The sequence below is a fragment of the Pezoporus occidentalis genome, unplaced genomic scaffold (assembly GCF_034315485.1).
Source record: "Pezoporus occidentalis ecotype Australia unplaced genomic scaffold, CSIRO_AGI_Poc_V1 ctg40, whole genome shotgun sequence".
Classification (NCBI taxonomy): domain Eukaryota; kingdom Metazoa; phylum Chordata; class Aves; order Psittaciformes; family Psittacidae; genus Pezoporus; species Pezoporus occidentalis.
This window is the reverse complement of record NW_026915725.1, coordinates 2,867,028-2,880,825: the sequence shown is the minus strand read 5'-3', so window position 1 is coordinate 2,880,825 and position 13,798 is coordinate 2,867,028. Positions and strand designations below refer to the sequence as shown.

The window sequence follows — 13,798 nt, the reverse complement described above, 5'->3', positions numbered from 1 at the left end:
ACCATTCACCATTCCCATATGTTTCCTGACACCTTAGCACGTTGGAGTTCAGTAGCTTTACACTGGGTGAGAAAACTAGGTGTCTGGGAAGGTACTTCAAGTGTAGGAAGAAGTTGGGAAAGAGACAGTTGTACCAGTTTGTACCAAACCTGGTACAGTAGAGGCAGTTGTACTAGGAACCCAGGCAGTAGCTCTCTTTTCCTTCCAGAATAAGCCACCTTTTTTTTTCATCTGCCTTCTGCTAATTTGTGGGGTGTGGAAGGGAATAGTGCTAGGGGAACAGTTCTTCTGTTTTGTGTTCAGGCTTGGGGGGAGTCTACAATTAGCTCCATCAGGGCTGATCTAGTGTTGGCACTTCATTGTGTAACTGGATGAGGTCTCTGTTAGAGCAGTTTGTTTGAAAAAAGTTAGGTTAAATGGGCCATTTTCTTACTAGGATTCCTTGCACCCTATCTCAAGATTGGGTATCTGTAGTTCTTGATCTCTTCTGGGAGTCTGTCTGTTCCATGATTTGTCTAATAATTCTTGAAACCATTTGTACTGTCAATATCTGGAATGTGATAAGTGAGTTTCATGTCTTTATGCACTGTAAAAGGATGTATTTTGTTTGCAGCTGTTGTTGATCATGTTTTGACACTCTTCTGGAAAAAAAAAAAAGCATAGTAACTGAAAATACTCGGCATCTTTACAGTATTCATAATCGATAAATGCCTGTCATTTATCCCATTACCTTTGTTTAGACCTAGATATCTTTATACCTTTTTATCATTCACACTATACCCTTCTTACCCTTTCCAGATCTTTATTAGTGCTACTATATCCCTTTTGAGAAGTGCAGGTAGTATTTGAAATACAGGTGCATCAGGAATTTTTGAAGTGGCATAATTATGCTTTTTGTTTTGTTCTCTATTCCCTTTTGATAATTAGTAATACTTACTTAGTTTGTATTTTTTGATCATTGCATGGCAGTATTTTTACTTGTATGGGAATCCTAAGCATTACAAAAGAAGGAAGTCTTTCAAAGTAAGAATCAAAGGTGTGAATCCTTTTCTCACACATTTACTCTGTTGGTTCTACCACAGTTTGTTTCTCCCATTTAGTTTTTATGTATGTTGAGTTGCAACACAACCGCTTGTTTTAACCTCATGTTGTTGACTAGGCCTGCTGAATTGTTTTGGCAGCTCTTTTAACTGCATCTCTTACTCATTCGTCTATGAAGTGTGTATCTTGTACATTTTTTACTGGGGCATATCTAGTGTATTCTGCTTTAAAACTTTGTGAAAGCTCTGACACATGCCTGGGAATACCATGCATGTGATAGTTTGGGTAAATGGTAGCTCCTGTGTGGTACAATTTTAAAGAAACAGAAGTAAAAGCTGTAGTTTCAGATGGTCTGGGGCTGAGCTTGTTTACCAAAAAGTAAAAGCACCGCAACCCCAAGACCCTCACAAATGTACCCAACAGTCCCTTAAGTGTGAAAGGGACTTTCCTTAATATCAAAAGCACTGGTGGACCAAAATGGCTTCTATTTTCTTCTGCACAGAAATTGAGCATAACTGGAATGAAATGATACAATTAAAATAAAATAAAGGCTGTGGAGAGTAGTTGCGGGTGAAATGATTCTGCTCTTAAGGTCGGCAGACAGCAGTTGCATTGTATTCTCTGCATCTGGGGCAGAATTTGCTGCAGTGGTATATGGTCTGTGCATTTTAGTGGTTTTGCCTAGTAGAGTAATAGTTTTGATTTTAAGTGTATTTTTGTACATTGTTAGCTGTCTGAAAAACTTTGGGAAGGCTGATTATCAGTTTTGTTTTTACCAGATTGACAAGAAGCATCCATGATTTTGTATATTGTGGGTTGTTTCCCCTCTACCACAAAACTTAAAAACATGACTATATGTTTCTTCTTTTACAGTGGAGACTTGGTCTGTAAAGTTTTAATTAGCATACTCTAAACTTGAACAGTTATTTTTTTCCATGGGAGCACCTTTGACTAGCTGTTCTAGTTTAGGCAGCAAGTAAAAGGCAAGGAATTTTTTTAATGACTTCAGAATTAGTTTTGTAATATATTCTAGCATCACTGATGGAAGTTTGAATTGTCTTTGTTGTTAATCGGCTTATGACAGTAGTTTTTAATATCTACCAGTTGTGGGGAGAATGAAGAAGAGAAAAATAAAGCATAAAAAACAGTCGCCCACTGGGGACATGAGCATTTATTTATTAGAGTCAGACCTTAGAGGCTGATGCAGGTAGAAAATTCACCCATGGAAGGATGACAGAGGTGTTTGCCACACTCTTGCCTGCAGATTTGTTCATTTGATCATCTTGCCAAACCAGGTGTCTAAGCTGAAGGCTTTGTTCGTCAGTAGTGTGAAACTAGTAATTTTATAGTCACGACGTCATTATCCTAAGTATGAATGGAGAGGTGGGCATGACTGCCATCATTCTGCAACCGGGCATAAAAGTGTTGTGTTGTTGTGGAGGTTGAGTTGCAGAGAGTTCCAGCTATCCAGCAGAGGATATGAGTGTATTCCATTTTGGTGGTCAGAGAGCCCCAACCCTTGAAGAAAAGGAAGTTCATGTGAGCATCTCCTTTGGTGTACTGCTAGTTGGATGTCCTTTCTCCCTCTGTATTGAGTTCATCAGCTGAGCTCCCTGAAGTCTGGGAGGCACAACTGTTTTCTGTTAAACTTGACTGCCTAAGTTAGTTTCATTCTGTTGGTGAAGCAAAAATGGTGCCTTGTGATTAAAATTAGGAAGGCAGCTTCAGGTTGAGTTGCTAAATTTGTTCCGTACAATGAAATTAAAATCACTCTTTTGTTGGGAAGGCTGATTGTTGTTGGAAAGTATTTGAATTTTTATTTGTAATAGTAGCTTTAGAATTTACATAATTGGCCTATACTAGAATGTTCTTAAACTCAATATTTAAAAGCTAACAAACACTGATAAAAGAAATAAAAATTGTAGTGTATAGAAATAAATCCATTTTACAGTTTCAGCTACTGTAAATGATCAGAGCTCTAATACAAGAAAGGTGTATTCAGCTATATTATTGTTCACTGAAATCCCTGTCTATACATATATTCTTTTGTGTGTCTGTTAAACATGATCTTAACATGAAGCCCTTTTTCTCCTAACTCAAAAGCTTTCTCGAAGTTGATGAATACCATACATAATGGTAAGTTATATTAGAATCGTTTTCAGAGGTTCATTTATCACAAAGGGTAGCCTTTTGTGGAAAAGCCTGATTGAAGGTCTGCATATTCTATGGATTGGGTGAAATACAGGTCTGCAGTGAGTCAATTGTTCAGTACTTGAGTGAAAACTTTGTAGATTGTCTGCAGGAGCCTGATAGGTCAATAGTTCCTCAGTTCTCTTTTTATGATCTTTTTGTATGTGTGCAGTAAAATGATAACAGTTTTATTCCAGTTCTGAGATTCTTTTCTTTAATTTTGTGAATAGTGCTTCTAGTTCTTCTTCTGTGCTCCATTCACAGGTGTGTTATAGTGGTGTCTACTCAGGCATTCTCTCACTTGCCTTCCTGACTACTTAAATTACTACAAGTAATGCATGTGAAGGTAGCCTTGTTTGGTCCATTCTTTGTTCTGACAGCCTGATGCTGCCCATTTGTGTCACTGATAACAGTACTATCAGTTTCAGAGGGAGCAATATTGAATCTTTAATGTATCTAATTGCCGTTTAGTAGTCAGTATTGGCTTTGTAGCCCTAGTTCTTATGCACTCATAGCCAGTGGAAATGAAATACATCGTATTAAATTAGAAATTGATTTACTTTTGCAAGGCTTTTGTTTGTTTGTAGGAAACAATCATAGCTATATTCACAAGCTACTGAAAGATTTAGGAGAGAATATTTACAGATAAAACACTCTCATGAGGCTAGTTTTGAAGATGATGAAGTTTATTTCTCAATGGGATATTTAATTGGTGTCAGGTGATCTGTTAATAAAAATTGGATTTTTTAATCTATTGGTGTCAGCCAAACAGAATGATTTTCTTCTTGCTGTACATGTATGTTGGAAGAGCAGTGCTGTATGCATTGCAAATTGTATTGACTTGGAGTTCAGCATATGCAAAAGAATTTAAATGTTTAAACTTCTCATGATGAATTTCTTTGCATTTTAAGGTAGGAATCACTAAGGTTTAATAGGACTTTCACTTTTCACACTGTTGGAGACATGAATTGCATCCATTAGGCAGATGTCTATAGTGGTGGGTCTCTTAATAATTAAAAGAACTAATATTGCATTAAATCTATATTCATAGTCTACGCGTGGTGAGAAATATTGAAATTTCTCTAGATTTGCTATGCTTTAGTAAAATAGGTTTAGCTTTTTTCCTTTTGATATAGGGTTTCCCTCTCACTCTCCCAGGTATACTGTGCTCTGAACCAGCTTTGAGATGAAGGAAAGCAAGCTCACCATTTTTCTGAACAAAAATAAAACATCTGAAGGGTATCTGACAAAGTGTGCTGAATTTGGACTTGGTGAGTTTCTGCTGTTTTATAAGCAGAGCCTTTTTGCTGTTTTACATTGAGGAGGTATAGGTTCACAACAGTGCAGAATAGAAATTGATGGAATTCCATTTGTAATGACTTTTTTCCACGTTGCACTTCTTTTAAAAACTGATTGTGTATTCCTAACTCTAGCATAGAAGTTGGAAAGGCTTAGAGGAAAGTGGCTACTTAATGTTGTAATCTTTCTTGTCAAGCAATAATAATGCTTTGTATGACTCATTATTGTGGGGCAGCATAATCTTAGCTACATGTTTGTTTTAGAATAGTGTTTGAGTGTTTGAACAGAGTTTATCGTCTAATGTAGTATTTTCTGAGGGTGGTGGTGGTGTTTCATCTACCTTCCCATGTTTTTCTAAGTAAGATTTTAAAGTTGGTCACTTTTTTCCTCCCAGTCTTGCAGGGTTTTTTTTGTTTGTTTGTTTGGGTTTTTTGCATATCTTTGTTTTGGCAGAAGCATATATGTGGGTGAAATCAATGCGGGTAGGTAGAAATTTGGATAATATGAACAGCAAGGAAAGCTCTTGCTGTGCGTATAAACTGAAAATATTCAAACTGAGATAAGTATTTAAATACAGGAAGATAGTTTACTCCAACAGCACGTTCAGGTTGTAAGTCTCATAATGCTGAGGACTGTAAGAGTTATCGTCTGTAAGAGTTATAATGAAGACAGTGTATCAGAAGCTTGTTTTTTTGTTGCACTGAGTTTATGCTGGCTGCACATCAGCAAGAAAATACCTTAAAAAAAGGGGGGGGGGTTGTGGTTTCAGTGGAGACAAGTTCAGAGCAGAGAGGTTCATTTGATAGTTACCCTAGTATGAAGGTGATTGTTGAAGCCTGTCCGTTGAATTTGGTGCTGACAAGGTGTAAAAGGAGGAAAGGTGAGATCTGAGGGCTTGAACACAGTGAAAGGGTCAATTAAAAAAAGGACTAGAAAATGGAGTCATGGAAGCTGTATCTTTCCATATAGATACCTGTCTTAATAGAAAGGAGTCAAGACAATTCAAGGCAGAAGTGGCAGAGTGCAGTTTTGCCAGCTAGAGACTTAGTGCTTGGCACTGTTTTTCAGTTTTATGGTCACCTTCCTCTATTTTTCATGCTTTTTTTTTTGAAACTTGTTAAAAAAGCAAGCAACCAACCAGAACAGAAAAATTGCAGTTGAGAGATGTAAAGTTTCCACTGCTATTTGCTGTGTGGTAGCTTTGTGCTTTGCCCTTCTCTTACTCTGGACCTTACAGTCAATCTTTTTTTGACTTGACCTTGAAGTCTCATCTCTTGTGCATCATTTTTATGGGTGTACCACTGGAAAGCAGGAGGAAGGGGTACAGACATACATATCTTGTTATTTTATGTTAGCTGTAAATCGTAATGATTTGCCTTTCTGTGGCTACTTCTGTTCTTGCTCATTCTGTCTTCTATTTTATTTGTTACTCCTGTTCCTGTTCTCAGGTTTCTGTTTTCACTTGTTCCATCTTAGGCTAATGCGTGAGTTGCAGTGAGGAGAGTCGTAGCACAAAACAGAGATCCGTCGTGCCAGTCTCACGAGCACTGTGATCGCCTTTAGAAGAGAACACATTTCCAAAGAAACTTCTCAGTTCTGTAGCCTTGCCTCCGCATCAATGCAGGCAAAGTTTAGTGTACATGGTGTGAGTTTCTTAACAAGGTAATATAAGCTAGACAGGATCTGTACTGAGCATGTAGGAGTTAATTTTTTTTTAATTTAGCCCAACTTGGCCAGATATTTTATGGTGGTGTTAAAAAGGCATCTGCCTGTATTGAAGCATAGGGAAAGCAGTGCTTGGCTAAACCATACAAATTTTAAGAAAGGAAGAACAAGAGAAGGGCAAATTACAAAGTCATCCTGAAATAGTTCCTTTATGCACATTTTTCTTTTCAGAATATTGAATAATGGAATGTTACTGTTCACTTGTCAGATATTGCAACCTTGAGTGTAACTACCTGTCCATGAGTTTCTAGAATACCACGTTAAAGCTTTAGTTGTTGCTAATGATAACTGTGTGTAATCTTTCAGGAGTCTGGGCAACAGCTGTTCCCTACCACTAGAAATAACTGATCACAACAGAACTGCTGTTGTTATTCATTAGCCTCTCTAACAGCCCCCTTTTTGAAAATTCTGGCTCAGTCAAGCATCCTGTATCATGCTTTCGAAGATGCCAACTTCAGATCACTGGAATCCAAAAGAGAACTTTTGAAGTAGCAACTCCTGTGAAAGACTGTATTATGTTAACATCTGATCTGTGTGCTTCCAGTGACTCGCCATTTCAGCACTGAGATAGTTTGCTGTCAGAATGGTTTGAAATCGTGGTAGGTTTTCAGAGATCTTATGCAAACCCATTAAGTTCTCCTTGGAAATGATTAAGAAATGTAGATCATAAGTGTCGTGCTCCTACTCAGGAATACTCATTTAGTGAGCCTAAAACTGCTTTGGTTTTAGTACGTCATCTTAAAGTAACTTAGACTTGTTTGTCTTGGCTCACCATGACAAAACTGAACATCTAAATAAAAGATGTTTATCTGTTGATCGCTTTTGTCTGTCTAACTACTTCTTGCAAAGGTCTTTCTGTGCTTTGACACACTGAAGTGCAAGTCTTTCCAGTAGTTCTGAGCATATGTGGCTTGGGGATGATCATGGAGTCCTTTATCTTGTTGCTCCTATTCTAGAAGAGTACTTCAGAACTTTTTGAATCAGACTGGAATTAGTGTAAAATTCTGAATGAATGTGTCTTGTTTAATAAAGCTGAATTAATTATACATGTGACCCTTAAACAGGCAGTTATAAAGCATCTCAAAGTTTTATTGTGGGAAATACAAACATCTGGAGGAAACAAATAAAAGGAGGTTTGTCCCTGTGTCATCCCTGGCTTCCACTGCCCTGCATTCCCTCTCCCCAGCCCCACCCCCCAAAAAACCCACCAGTTTTAACTTTGCTGTGGGGCATGGTAAGAAAAAGATTGGAAGAAATTCATTTGAGCAGGATCCATTCCTCAAGCTCAAAATCCAGACATTACAAATTTCTAGAGGCTGGGAGAATATTTGAGGAAAGTATTAATTCATGTTTGCCCTTTTCTTGTGCTTTTCCTTGTGCAGCTGCTGTTGGTCACTGTTAGAGATGGATAACTGACTTAGAAAAATGGTGCAGTTCTCCCTGTGTTCCTAGTCCAGTGTGCTATTTGTCTGTTCCTTGTGTCATGTTCAGATCTCTCCTCTTGGAGAGCAAATTCACCTTGGCTGAGCTATGAAAAATACGGATTTGAGCCCTTCTGCCATGGAGGGCTGCAGTGTAAGATCTGTAACAGCTTGGATTAATTCAAGTTAGGAGCAGGGACATTCTGCATCAGGAAGCTGTAATATTTCTGGTAGAGGTTTAGGCAGTTTTGAAATCTTGTATTTGGAAGCCTACCCCTGGAAATAAAAGTCTTAATTGAGGACTGTATACTGACTGAGCTTGGTTTAAGCAACTCAACTCTCAGAATTTATTGAAGAGTTGTGTAACTCTGCTGACATCTGTGGTCATCAATGAATGTGAAATCAAGTATAAAATAATGTTGTTCACTGTAGCAGGTGGGACTAGCTGAAGAATAGACCATTTTGTAGCTACATGGATCAGTTTTGATACTGCACCCCCACCCCATTATTGAACACATTTCTAAAAGACTAGGTAGCTGTATAGGAATGGGAGTAGGCAGAAGAGATTGACTAAACATCTGTAGCTAGCTAAGCTGTCAAGAATTTGGAGTTAATTTTAATGGAGTTTGATAGCAGACTTCAGGTCTTTGCTTTTTTTGAACATGATAGGACCTTGTTTTTAGACTGCTGATTCATCATACATGTGACATTGCGATGCTGAACTGTATTCCTCAGTTGTGTGAAGGTTCTTGTCGTGTATTTTGGTCTTTGGCTATAAATCTGATCTATAGAATATTTTCAAAGGTAATAATTGCAGCAGTCTGCCTTCTGTCAATAGGTATGAAACTAGAATAGTTCAATTTTGGAAATGTGTGTACCTGGTATTTTTTATCTTCCTTCCTCCCCTCTACCCACAGTGGTTTGTATTCTTCGGGTACTTCAAGTCTGGGAGCTTTTCTCCTTCGACCTCATAATGAGGAGCACAGAATGCCCTTCATGAAAGGAGAGCATTGACTCTTGATCCATGGCAGAGGCTGCTGTGTCTCCATCAAAAAAGGACCCCCAGAAAAGGGAGAAAAATGCAGGCTTGGATCAGGCTGCAGAATTTTTCTGCAAGTCAGAATCTTTTAGAAACCTCTCTGAGAGTGAACTCTACCACTTTGCTCATCAGCAGCAGAAAAACAGCTTGATTATTTGATTCTTAGATTTCAGATTTCTTCATGACGGAAACAGCTTGGCCCTGCCATCCAAGTTATAGTTTTGTTGTCTCAGATGAATTGAAATGAAATATTTTTGCTAGCTTAACAGTTTCAAACTCAACTTTCTTCTCTTTTTAGGCAACTGTGTCACAATAACCTGGTTTTATTTGCTTGTGTTTAAGCATTAGATTCACTTAAACTTACGTCCATATAACTAAATAACAAATAGTGGGATATTTCATCCATTGTTAACATTCTGCTGGAATAGAACATGTTCTTTCTTGTGTAACTAAACTTAATTTTTTTAATTTTTTTTTTTTTACATGCTCATTAATTAATGGACTGGTTCATTCAAAGGCACTTTTTCATTTTGCTTTGTATAGGAAGTTGGCATGGTTTTAGGGGAAACTTTCTGAGATCACCACAAGAAGTAAAGGTACTGAAAATGTGTATATAGGTTCAGTTTTTGTAAAGAAGCTCTTATAACTTGAAATTTCATTTTATTTCTGTGAATTCTACTACAAGTCCTTTTGCGGTTGTTGTCCCTGTTCTCCTTGCCCTGTCCCTTGTATCCTCCCTGAAGTGGGAAGGTTCTGCAGTTCTTGGCAGCTTCTTGGGGGTCGCAAGCCTACATTTAAAAAACATCCTCTGTCACCATATTCTGCTTATTCTTTAAGTTTTGGCAAAGTGCTAGAATCAGCAACCTCTGGTGGATATCTCAAGTTCCTCTTTTTCACAATAGTTGCACAACTTTCAGGTTGCTAACTTAAAAAACAAAATACAGCTTTGTGGTAGAGAGAACATTTTCATGGTTTCCTAAGAAAGCAGTCTACATGTTATGTCTCTTGATTTTGGCCCGCAGTAAGCTTTGAGCCTATTGTCCAATTTCAAACAAACTTGGTAAAGGAGTCTAAAATATATACATTTCTGTCATAGGGCTGGATAGTGTGTGGCTACCAGAGTTACCATTACCTAGGTTTGTCTCTTGCTGAACTAGGCATACAGCATCATAGAGTGGGAATGTAAGGCAGTTGAGTAACACGGGGCTGCAGTACTAGAAAATAAAAAGAACTGAGGATTTCATAGCTAGATACAGAAAATGTGGTGGGAAAGCTTAGTGTATTGATGTCATATGTGAGATGCAGCACTGTTGCAGGCCAGAATTTAATTCTTCTGCTCATGGAACTATGTAGTTTTGAGATCACTAAAATTGTTCTGTATGCCACTTGGTGTAGACTGTTGCACGGCTAGTTCTGACTTGAGGCTATTTTGGATTTCACTCTTCTTGAAGTTATTTCCTCTATTTTCTGTTTTGTCATTGATTGTCAGCAAGAAGAATACATTTTTTTTCCAATCTGCATAATCTGATGTGTTCCCTGCTCTGTAGTACTACTCTCCTATGCTAAGCAGGCAGTTATTTGTTATCCAGAGGTGCAATGCAGACTATATGTGCATTTTATCTTTCAAAACCTGAAACCATGTTCTGTAGCTGTATTAGTGGTGTTAAGCATGATCAGACTTTACCTGAATAGTGTTACATGTCCATTTCCTCCTGTGGTTGGAGAGCTGTGTTCTATTTAAAATGCTGAAGATTGTATTTAACCATGCTGTTTATGCCTCTGGCAAATTACACGGTGCTGTTCATCAGAAGCTATAGCTATTTGGCTTTTCAGTAGTATGGGAAGGACTTCAAGGTGGTTTGTTTGTTTTAAACATTAATGTGGTTTATAGTGGTTTGTTCAGGCTTTCATTATTATGTCGTCCTGATCCAGAGAGTGATTTATCTTTCCCCAACCCCCAAAAGGACAACTTGATATGTTTGAGACATTTTAAATATGCACTTTCTTGGCTTTCTAATATGGTATGCACGTAGGTTTTATGCAGGTTTGGGTTTTGTTTTCTTTTTGTTTATTTTTTTTAGTGGTGTAAAATCTAGCATTTATTTGTATGTTCAGCGTACAGTTCTTTTAATGCTTGTATGGAGTAATATATTGGTTGCACGAGTAGTTCCAGAAGGTGCATGTACTTCATGTATTAAGTAAGGTATCATTTAATAGATATACTTAGCCCAAAAAGAGTGTGCAGATAGGTCATATTTGTCCAGTATTTTGCAACAGCAACAAAGAACAAGTGTTTCTAGTACTACTGCTACTACTATCAGCAAATAATAGCTTACCTCATTCCATTGGCAAACTAGTTTACTGCTTGTCTTTGTTTTGAAATAGTTTTATGCCCTTGATTTTACAATTCTGTTGTATTCCAGAATTCTATTTTTAAGAGGAAGAATAAACCTTATAATTAAAGTAGAAGCAGCAGAAGCTCTGCAGTTACTAAATATGTAAGAGTTTGAAAAACTGAGGAAAAAATCTACGGTAGCTTAAAAAAATTGCAGTTGTTTCACCTTTCTGGCAAAATATCTTTCACCTTTACTTGACTCCCACCAAAAAATTTGCTTTCTCCTGTTATCATTGACATTTTATGAGAGTGATAGCATTTGTACTGATGAGCTCTTATGATTTGATCATAACTGTTGTGATATTTAATTACTTTTATTCTTAAAATTCACAGTTCCTGGAGCCAGATAATTGCCTGAGAATCTCGTATTTTTAAAGAACTTTTTTATATTTGTTTTAAAAAAAGAGGGTTAAAAATCTTAGCCTTTTCATTCATTTTCAATCTCTGATTGAAAGCAAATTGAAAAAAAAAAAGTGCAATCGCTAGAGGATCTGGGGTATATTTCAGTTTTTGTGGTTGTAGTTGTATCACTTTTAAGAGCAGACTCAGTAGTGAGGCTGTTTGTCAATCATGTTCATTTTGCTGGTGTGTAGACAGAAATCAAGAGCAGGATCCGTAGAATTTACTGTATAGGTAGATGAGTCAGACATAACTGGAGAAAGGTTATAACAAAGTAAATACTTACAAGATCTTAACTGATAGTAATGCATTAACTGTAGATTTTTGGAATGGTGACCAAAAAAAAAAACAAAGGGAGGGGAAGATGACCAAAGAAGGTGTGCTAAATGGAGAAAGATATGAGGGTCAATAGAAGGGCAGAGCAGGTATGGAATTCTTCTGTGATAAAGAGACTGGGGAGAAGATGACAGGAAGTCACTAACATCAGTTAGGCAGGAAAAAAGTGTTGTTGGAATGTGTCTTCAGCTGTTTTTCTGTATCTTCTTTCCCTGTTGGGTCTGGCTGGTTTTCTCTTCTACTTTCTTGACAGTTAATAGAGGCAGGGAATTGAAGATGCATCAGTGTTTGCGTATTATGTGTGGGTTTGGATGCTGATAGTCTCCCTTCGCTGCCTTTTCTCGGAGGGACTGCTGGGTGGCGAGTTGTGTTTTAACATTTGCTTATCTTCTTATTGTCACTGCCTTCTTCAAATCATTATTTGTATGAGTGACAAACTAGCTCCACCCTTTGCCTTCTAACTGGCATTTCAGTTCTGTTGCTTTTTTTGATCTAACCATGTTCATTCTACTTCTGTTTACTCCCTGTGGCACTCTTCCTCTAACTGCAGTTCAGTGCTACCATGCTTGATATTCCTTGGCCAGCTGACAGCTCACTTATCTAATGCACGTGGAGCCTAACGGTTTCATAGACAGGTACTACTTCTTGTCCTGGGCTTCTGGTCAGTAGGGATTTTTCCCCAACCTGTATAATGAACTTTACCCTGCATGTAGATCAACAGAAGTAATGGCTTCACAGAGGGGTATGAACTCTTCCTATTTAAATTGTTAATGTACAAATCTGACTAGTTTTAACATGTTTAGTCATTTACTTGTTGGCTGTTCTAGCAGAAATGTTAGTCAAGCATTTGTAGATCATGGATGGAGTTTTAGTTTGCGAATAAATGAAATGCCACCAGTTCTACCAGCAAATCCGAGTACTTTGTCCTCAGACTTGCTGTCAATATTTTTCTGAAAATGCACAAGCAATCCTTAGTTGCCAAAAATACAGTTTTGAATAAATATATGTTGTTTAGAAACATTTTACTTTAAAGTTAAAAAGTATTTTTCCATTTGTATTGTATATTTTCAGTTATATAGTTATATATCATTATCTACTTAATTTCATAGTAATTATTGAACAAACTCTAAACAGCAGACTCAGTTGAAGGCAGGCATTTTAGCCAAAATTCCTGCTACTGTTAATATTTGAGCAGTTTGTAATGCACATAAATATTTGATTTATCACACGTTTTACAAAAACTTAGAACTGAATCAGTCTGTGTTCCCTGAACTGTAGAATGTCAAATAACGAGAGCATTTTTATCAATCAGCATGGTTAGAATTTCAACACAGAGCTTTCTGCATTATGTATTAAGTGATCTTATTTGTCTTGGTTGATTTTCTACTGCGTTATTTACATGGTTACTAGAAAATGGAGGGGAAGAGAGAGAGATGCATGTAATTGTTTTTGTAATTTTTTTTTCAGGTATTTTTAGCAGCAATGATGTAGCAGTATCATTTCCAAATGCAGTATCTGGCTCAGGATCTAGCACCCCCGTTTCCAGTTCTCATTTACCTCAGCAGGCTTCAGGCCACTTGCAGCAAGTGGGAGCTCTATCACCTTCAACTGCGCCTTCTGTAACTACTGTTGTTGCTGCAACTCAGGTAAACTATCACAAGAGTTTAAGATAGCAAACCATGTTATTGACCTACTTGTTTTTAATGTTAAAAGAAACAATAATTTGTTTGGAAAATAGGTTGATATGTATTGTGTTTGTTATGAAAATGTTACAGTGACTAGAAGTGCCCCATATGATTACATAGTTCCATCTTTGTAGAGCACACAGATTTTAAAAGATGCTCTGTGGAAGTGTGTAGTAATAATGACTGTTATGACTAGCAGCATAAATGCCAGTTGCAATTCATCAGTGCTCTAACCAATGTCTGTTATCAGAACAATGTTGTAACAAAG

General features: G+C 37.3%; 1 protein-coding gene across 3 annotated transcripts in view; it reads left to right on the top strand.

Moving 5' to 3' along the window:
- MLLT10 (MLLT10 histone lysine methyltransferase DOT1L cofactor) overlaps window positions 1-13,798 on the top strand; it is a 129,902-nt gene that overhangs the window by 79,847 nt on the left and 36,257 nt on the right. For all 3 annotated transcript variants that reach the window (XM_062633651.1, XM_062633650.1, XM_062633649.1), the window contains exon 12: window positions 13,313-13,491. In XM_062633651.1, the coding sequence (XP_062489635.1) occupies window positions 13,313-13,491 (179 nt within the window). The remainder of the gene's footprint in view (window positions 1-13,312; window positions 13,492-13,798) is intronic.